Source organism: Antrostomus carolinensis, unplaced genomic scaffold, assembly GCF_000700745.2.
Source record: "Antrostomus carolinensis isolate BGI_N321 unplaced genomic scaffold, ASM70074v2 scaffold17354, whole genome shotgun sequence".
NCBI classification, from domain to species: domain Eukaryota; kingdom Metazoa; phylum Chordata; class Aves; order Caprimulgiformes; family Caprimulgidae; genus Antrostomus; species Antrostomus carolinensis.
The window spans coordinates 93895-102890 of record NW_010310428.1 but is presented as its reverse complement, the minus strand read 5'-3'; the positions used below and the strand labels follow the sequence as shown (position 1 = coordinate 102890).

At 44.1% G+C, this 8996-nt stretch overlaps 1 protein-coding gene across 1 annotated transcript in view; it reads right to left on the bottom strand.

The window, feature by feature from the left end:
- The window catches only part of CACNA1G (calcium voltage-gated channel subunit alpha1 G), a gene marked incomplete at its 3' end in the record, with an annotated part of 99475 nt that overhangs the window by 20886 nt on the left and 69593 nt on the right, over positions 1-8996 (bottom strand). Inside the window, exons 25-26 of the mRNA XM_029084611.1 lie at positions 8415-8628; positions 5901-5951 (exon numbers count right to left, since the gene is read on the bottom strand). Of these exons, the coding sequence (XP_028940444.1) occupies positions 5901-5951; positions 8415-8628 (265 nt within the window). The remainder of the gene's footprint in view (positions 1-5900; positions 5952-8414; positions 8629-8996) is intronic.

The window sequence follows — 8996 nt, the reverse complement described above, 5'->3', positions numbered from 1 at the left end:
AGGGAAAGTTAAATTAAATTTCAATTAAAACAACAATATTTGTTTCTGTTGATCTTAAAAGTTCCCAAAATATCTGAAAGCTCAATTAGCGGTCAGATATTAGGGGCAGATTTTACTAACAATGGCTTAAAAATATAGGCCACTGAGTTAGCAGTGGTCTTTGAAAGAGAAGTAATTCAATGGTATTATGTTCTTTGCAATAAACTGTAGAGAGAACAAAATTCAACACTTTGGCTGTCAGAGCCCTGAAAAATGGTCCATAAAAATACCAAGGAAAACTGAGAAGTCAGCCTTAGCGAATAGAAAATAACGATCCTCCATTTAGACAAGATTATCAAAGTACAGATTTCACTGTTCAACTCGTTCCCATGTTCGGCTGCCTGAGGGATGACACGTGCTCTTTAGACCCCGAATGTTCCTAGAGATAAACTCATTTACTCACCTAATCTCTAATGAGGAAATGCCAAGGCTGAGTATATAATTCAGTACAATTTTCAAGGAGGCATTATAATGCAGATTGAAGTGGAAAGGACTGTCTTGAATATGTCAGAGTATAATATTACTCTCATAATTAGATGATCAACTGGTTATGAAAATTATTGAGCTGTAAGAATTACATGGCTTGATATTTAGCGCTGCTAAGCAAATGTACAATTTGATACATTACTCCAAGCAAAAAAATTGGGCAGAATGAAACCACGAAGCACAGGTTTGAGTTGCCGTCAGGGAAAACTAATTTTAGAAGATTAAATTTTGCCTGGAAATAGAATTCACTTTGTCAATAGCCAATGACATTGCAATAAAACCCATAGATGTAACGGTTTCATGTGCTCCTTACTTCATAACAGGATCCTGAAAAATCAGAGAAGTTTTGTTTTTTCCATAGAGACAGACCTTTCCCTTACAGCCCAGGGACCAGAGAGACAAACCACTCAGCAGTTTTATTCTGTAGGGGTTTGGAACGTCCAAAATTCTGCTTCAGTGTTATCAAATGAAAGGCAGTATTAATATTCACTCTTGGATCTGCAGTGTGCTTTAGGTGATCTGTACCTGAGTGTTAAAGCATGATATCGATGAAAAGGTCTATAAAATGAATTTTCATGCCGAATCTATTGAGTGCTTACAAAAAAGCAGACCGGTAGCTGCTGACTCACTCATAAGACTTTGTCAGATATCTCAGAATCTGCATAAATCTCCATAAAGTCAAGATACCTCGATCACATTATGCTAAATTATGAGTAGCAAATTAACTAAAATGTTTGAATACAATTAGGTTAGGAATAGGACCTATTTTTATGAACCAACTTATCATCTCAGAAAGAAACACCACTGTAATTGGATCACTTCTACATTTATGTATAATTCACATTCAAAAAGAAAAAATGTCAATGTTTCTGCCTTTTCTTGCAGTGGATTTACTTATGAATAATTACACTGGAATTCAAATTTTTCTTAGCTCTGATTGACAGGTAATTCCAAATCCTACAGAATAGCATTGACGCCATTAGAACAGAGAGAGGATTTAGAGAGTGGTTGTAAAATGTCTCCTGTGCAGGGCTCCTGCACCTGGATTAGCCAATGCATGACCTTATAAGCAGGGTTGGTAATCGTTCCTACCTCTGCCAAGGCTCTCCCGCTTCTCATCCCCCCTTCTCCCAAACCCCAAAACTCCTTTTCACCTTTCCCAACACATGCCCTCAGTTTTCCACAGCCAAACATCTCAGGATGCTGCCCTCACAGATGCGCTTGCAGCCTTAGAAAATTATTAGTGGTGAATGTTTCATCCTTCCCCGTTAACTTTGCAAAGAAGGGATTTGTCAACCCTGTTTATGAATCATGCCAGCGGTCGCCGCATGCCAGCCGTGCGTATTAGTGCCATCCAGATATTACTGTGAGATGAACCACACAGAAGCTGGCATGCTGTCCGAGATAAATATCTACTGTGTCTAGGTGGGCAGGGAACTTTCTCAACAGATAAACCATTCTCTTGTTATTGGATAAATACCATTTATTTAACCCAACCTGCACAGTTCTGCAGAGAACGTTGCTCACATATAATTATCCAGGTGCAAAGCCCGTGCCCCCTATCACACAGTATCGTTTCTAATTATTGCAGTAAAGATCTAAACAATACCAACATCTTGGGAAATACAGACATCTGTTAGACTCCAGGTGGTGAACTTCACAACTAACACAACACCACATTACTGTACTGTTACAATACACTGTGTCAAGAACAACAAGAGCTCTGGGTTAGTCTCGATTATTACTGGAAAGGTTAACTTGGCTTCCCGGCACACATGGCGTTAAAGAGGAGGAGAGCAAACGAACAAAAGAAGAATTGCCAGAATGAGAATGCGAGGAGATGAGGAAATACAGCAAAAGCCCACTACGAGACATCAGGCTGGTAAACAGGGTGTAAATCAAGCTGCTTCACTGGGGCTGGGGACCAGGAGTGGGGCAGAGGGAGAAGTGGCTCCAATTTAGATATCCTTACACTGGAGAAAATCAGCTCAGACAGCAGATCCTGAGCAATTCCTCCTAATGCAGGTAGGAAAGAGGTTTAGCAGTGGGTTGAGAGCTGGTCTGAGCTCACCTGCCCACTCAGCCTGGGCGATTGTGGTCTAAGGGGATCGTGCCAGCAGCAGGTGCCTGGCAGTGGGGGCATCAGCTTTAGCTTATCATTGTTACGGGCTCTCAACTCAAGCTGTCTCCCCAGGCAGATATTCTGTACTCCTCTTGGCACATCCTGCAGGATCAGAATTGATCCCCTTGACAACGGCTGGGAGGCAGAGAACAGCAGCCCCAGGCAGCTCCAACCTCTGTCCTGAGGTAGCCAAACTCATCACTGTCCTCTCCTGCAGCTCCAACCTCTGTCCTGAGGTAGCCAAACTCATCGCCGTTCTCTCCTCTGTCCCGAGGTAGCCAAACTCATCACTGTCCTCTCCTGCAGCTCCAACCTCTGTCCCGAGGTAGCCAAACTCATCACTGTCCTCTCCTGCAGCTCCAACCTCTGTCCCGAGGTAGCCAAACTCATCACTGTCCTCTCCTGCAGCTCCAACCTCTGTCCCGAGGTAGCCAAACTCATCACTGTCCTCTCCTGCAGCTCCAACCTCTGTCCCGAGGTAGCCAAACTCATCACTGTCCTCTCCTGCAGCTCCAACCTCTGTCCTGAGGTAGCCAAACTCATCACCGTTCTCTCCCGCCCATTTGGAAAGGCAGTGACCACTGCCCTTGCAGGATAAACATCTCCCACTCCTAACCCTGCTCCGATTTCTCCCTTAGGTGATCACAGCCCAGGTTTGGGGCACTAACCCCGTGCCACTGTTTATCTGACAGCTCTAGGACTTGACCTTTGAAATGGTGCCAGTGACCATCAAAGCAGCACTGGAGGCACCTCTGTGTTGCTGGGCAGTGTCACTGCCAGCTCCCAGGGGGTCCCAGGGCTCGGCTGGTCCCCGCCAGCACTGCAGGAGATGGGGATGGGGCTACTCTCTTCCCGTTAACCGCATTATCTTGGGGGGAATCGGGCAGGGCACATGGGTCTGAAATATCTCTGAATAGCAGCTGCCTCTGAATATAGCCCTGTCAAGAGAGAAATTGCCACTTTCCCCGAGGTGGCTTTTGAGCCGGAGGTGCGTGGGCACAGGAAATTGGAATTCACGAGAGTGGGACAATTCCATTACTGTCTCCTCCAGCTTCTTCCTTCTCCTATAATAAGGGAATTAACTACTTCGCAGGTCTGAGTATATCTGGAGGACAGCAGCAAACCAGTGAGCAATGAGTCTGTGACGCAGCTGGATTTACAAACTGTATCAAGAATATTAAGTTAAAAAGTAGTTTGCACTGAAGGAACTTTTTTATTTAAATAGTGTTTTACTTGGCTTTTATTGTACTGAATGGATTTATTTAAAGGAAAAAAAAAAGGCAAAATGGAAAATGATAAATTATTTCCACTGAGAAGATTCCAGTTGTGATAGAATGTAGACTCGAAAAAAAAAAGGGGGGGAAAAAGAAAATTATAATATCTCACTAAGCACCAGGCAGCAGCACACACACACACACACACACACACACACACACACACACACTACTCCATCTTATCTTCACAGAAAGAGAAAAGAAGCCCTGTGCAAGTGCAGAAATGTGTGAAGGCTTTGGGGTCACAACTCCAGATTTCTCCTTGAACCACAGGAGGTTCATCTCCAGCACCCAGGACTGATTCCCTAATATCCACAACAGTCACATTCAGAAATAAATCCCTTCTATTCCCTCACGCCGGTGCCTGAAGAGCAGCACGGCGCATTCACTACCACGGGATGCAAAGAAAAGACAACAAAAGGAAACACAAAGCACAGACTTGACAATTGCACACGTTTTAAAGGCAAACTCTAAGAGTCTTTCTGAGCCTGCGCGGGATAACAGAGGGGTTTGGAATGAGTTCAATGCCTTAAAAATAAAATGAAACAAGACAGCCTTGATGTAGCTCTACAGGATCAGGAGAGGAGTCACAGCCAAGTAAAAAGAAGAAAAAATAAACAGACCCTCAAACCCAGAGACAACACCCCCCTCACGCCACCCCGATTTCACAGGAGAGGACAGGAACCTATCGAGAAGAGCAAGAATGAAGGCAAAGAAATAAAAATATCAGGAATGGCAATGGGAAGGAGATTCAGGATTTATTAAAGCATGTTGTGAGAACTTCCAACAAGGCCTTAGAAATATAAGGTAGAAACCTTGGTCTCCCTGAGTTATCCTCTGCAGTGAAAGCCGATAGCCCTCACCTTGCAATTTTTATTTAATCAAAACTCCCTGCAATATGTGAGAGATGGATGGACCCCTGCTCCCACCTCAAGCAGTGGGAGCTTGTTCACAGGTGACAGCTTTAAAAGCACAATTTTCTTAGCATATTATTTTTGTCAAAAATTACAGCTATTTTTGTTTCTCTGTTGGCATGTCTAATCATTCAGGCTAATATTCTTAAGTTATGAATTAAACAAAATACTTGCCAGATCAAAGCTTCTCCTAAAAATAAAAAGAGCAAGGGCCAGATTTGCAGCACTGAGCACCATCCTGGTGAGGGGAGACAGGATAGGGAGCCGTGAGTGAGCCCTGGTCAGGGTGGCCAGGTCAAACCCCCAGCAGTGTTCAGCTCAGCTGGTCCATCCCCACCAGGACCTGGAAAGGTTTTGAGGTGTCATCTTTATTTCTTTTAATTCACAAGATATCTCATAGATCAAGTGATTCTCGGTCAATAGGAAGAATTTACAATCTGAGCAGCACAATGGCTAAACCCCATGTCCGCACTGCAGGTTGGTGTGGGGTTGATCTCTCCATTAAAGCACTGAGGTTCTGCACTACACTGAATTTTACCCTGCTGAAAAAATACTGTACCTCCCTGAAGCACAGCATTCATGGAGCAGCAAGCAAGGGCTGGAGAAATAATGAAATAACCTCCCTAAGTGAGACTGCCTGCCTTCCAGAGACACTCCTGCAAATCATTCAGAGACTCCTAAGTTGGTGGTTGAAAAGCTAGAGTAAACAATAAAGGACCCATTTCACAGTCCAGCCATTATGCTCTAAGAAAAAACAAAACAAAAAAAAAGGAGAAAAAAAAAAAAAAGCCATGAAAAGTCTGACAGTGTCTGAATGAAAACCAGGAAAAAAAAATACTGAAGAACATAACATGATCAAGGGGTAAATTAAGAGTTTGCAAGTGTCAGTCCTGAGCCAGGTCTGCAGACCTGCACTCCAGAATGATATGCGTGTGCCATGAAGTAAGCAAACGAGCTTTGCACCACACACACGGTTTAGTGGGATGCCTCACAGCAGCGGTGGCCAGCCGTTAGTGACACAGCACTGCCATTCAAGTGGGACGAGACGTGCCGACTTCCCAGTACCTTGCACTGCACTGGCTGAGCTCTCCATTAATACATCATCCAGCATTAGATCTAAAAGAATGAAATGGCATTAATCACCCGGCAGGACACACGGCAAGACTTCCCTTCCCCTTCAGAGGTCCCTATGGTTCTCAGGCTCTCCATTGCCTCTACTGGGAATGTTTCCTTGTGGGATCCTCTCCTTGTGCCTCATGAAGGGTGGGGTCAGGTAGGTGGGCTCATCGTGAAAAAGGAAGGGCTCTTGTGCTGCTCTCACATTCATAGGTGGAAGCCCGAGATCCCTCAGAACCCCTTCACTTGATGATGATGAAGGAGAAGACTCTTCTGAAGGATGGACTTTGTACCTATCCTGCTGGGCCATCGCACCTTACAGCAACCACTCCTGCACCTGCCTACATCTCACCAAGCTGGGATCTCATGGGCTTTTCTGGTTTTCAGATGTCCAATTGTGTAAATGCATTTGAAGAGTTTACAATAAAAAATGACCGTGCAACCAGTTATAGACGTCTACGTGTGTCTATGTATGACATCCATAGGTTGGTTGGGGCATTTGAAGACACTCAGGAAGCCCAGCTGAAAGGAGCCTCCTCACAGTTGCTGGCATAAATCAAAGCCTTAGTCTTGGTATCATCTTCAAGTTCCCAGCATGGAGAATGAAGCTAAGCAACAACATCTGTTGCCTCCAAGGACAAAGCTGGACGTGGGCAATTAAAACCAACGTTTCACTGAATGTGAACTGGGAAAACTGTTTTGAAGCGATTTGGAGGGTTTCATACTTTGCTCTTGAAAGGTTTTTATGGCAAGTGAATACTCAGCAATATTTGATCCTCAGTAAAATAGCTGTTTATTGCCTCTTTAATTAGGCATTTCATAGGACTGAATGAATAACTACATCTCCAAGGATGGTTTGTGATTCCTTCCCGCTGGGAAATTGCCCAGACTTACGTCTTTTCTTCATCTAGTTCCTCTAGCATTATAAATAAGGTCATTAATAACAACTAAACATCTATTTTTCTTCCACAGAAATGTCTGCTTTCCAAAACTACCACTTTAAATAGGGATCTTTCTATCCAGCCTTTAAAAACATTTTCTAACTCATCAGCCTGAAACTGCGTTTGGGAACCTGGACTAACTGAAGGAGCTTTCTAGGCATTTCCTTGATGTGAAAAACAAACAAAAAAATCTTTCCACCTGTATCCCACTTAACTGAGAACAGTCTAACGTGTCCTCCAGCGCTCTTGAGGGAAGCCTCCATCTTTCCACTGACCATCGAGGAAGCCAGGCTCTCGGCATAAACCAAAGTTTGATGTCCAGAGGCTGGTGTGATACATCCTATTGGTTACAAAACCTGTGAAGCTCAGGGGACTTAAAGATGTGACCAAAGGAAAGTGCTGGATAAGTGCTGAACTGAGAGAGGCTGAGACACCGTTGTGGTACATTGGTTGCACGATTAAGCCTGTTACAGCTATTAAACACCTCTGAGACTATTAAAAAAAATAAAACAGACTTAATATTACCAGCTTTCGGAACAAGCGCTTGATCAGACAGCCTCTTAAACAGTACTGAAGTCTGTCAAAGATAGAGAAGAGACGTGAAAGGGGACACGGAGAGAGCAGCAGGCGGACTGACCAGGGAGGTAAGGCGTGAGGTCATGGACACAAAGGGCAACGGAGAAAGTTCAGTCAGAAGAGAGAGCATGCAAGAAGAAGAGTACCTCCAACCTGTGGCCTCTGGCTGACTTATTCAACCAAATTAAAAGAAAAAAAAGAGAAAAAGACAAATGCCAGGTTGGAGACTTTTGGCAGAGCAGAGGTCTAGCCTCCTTTCACCTGTAAAGCCTTCTCTAGGCAGGGCTGCAAGCTTGCACATCCAGTTCAGAGTTGGGTTCAAAGTGCTATTTTATCTAGTTAGTGACTTTCCTCAACCATAGGTTGCTTTTTTTTTCTAATCTGTATTTCTCAAGCAAATGCATTGATATGTTTCTCTAAGGAGTTTTTGAGCATTACTAGAATGAGATGGCTCCATTGTTTTATTACATTCTTGAACAGCAGTGGTGCTACTGTGCCAATAAATAAACCTGCTTGATAAATGGGACAGGTAACATCACTGTGGCATTACAAGGCTGTAATAAACCAAATAGTGAATCCAGTTATCAGCAACAGTGCTCATGACTCAGAATATTTATGGTGCCATCCAGCACTGCTGATCTTTGCAGTTGTCACTATTTGTGTAACATTGAGCTCTGCTATCCAAGAAGCTTCATTTCTGATTATTATTATATTTTAATTTAAATAACCTCCAATGGAAAGGTCGTTGCAAATCATGCAGCCATTAAAAAGGCTTTCATGGCTCCTTGCTCAGCCTAAAACAACGCTATTTCCTTCATGCAAATTTTATAGCTGGACATGCTTTTGGGAGAAGAATGATCACCAGGCACGAGGCAGGGAGGGAAGGGAGGAGGGGATCGTGTGGAAGGTCAAGCAGGACTCAGAAAGATGTGGAAAGACTACCGACCAGCCATCTGTTTCTCCTTACTCCTTCTCTTTTTCTCCAGCCGGCGAAGCCTCTTCTCCTCCCGCCTCTTGGCTTCTTCCTCCTCCTGGTGCTGCCGACACTTGTGGAAGTTCTCTACCACCACCCCCACGAACATGTTGAGGACAAAGAAGGCCACGATCAGCAGAAAGGAGATGAAGTAGAGGAGCATCCATGGGTTGTAGTTCATGACTGGCTGCAAAGTGGAGGAGGCAAATGTCAACTGAACCTCAAAAAAAAAAAAGGGGGAGCAAACTGATATCGCTACCCCATCCACAAAACCCCTTTGAGGTGGGTGCCCCTTTGAGGCAGCTCAGTGTGCTCTGCTCTTCCTGAAAATTAGAGCCCTCTGAGACATTTTAACTGAATGCTCCCAAAACACAAAGCACGCTGAGGACAGAAGAACCACCTCTGTCTGGCAACAGCAGGACAGAAGCATCCTATGCAGCCATTGTAAGTCACTCACTGAAAACCCGTACTTACACAAAGCACTTCTTTTCTCCTGAAATGTCGAAATTGCTTAAAAAGTCAAACCATTTATTGATAGGTGCGGTTCTCCTAATG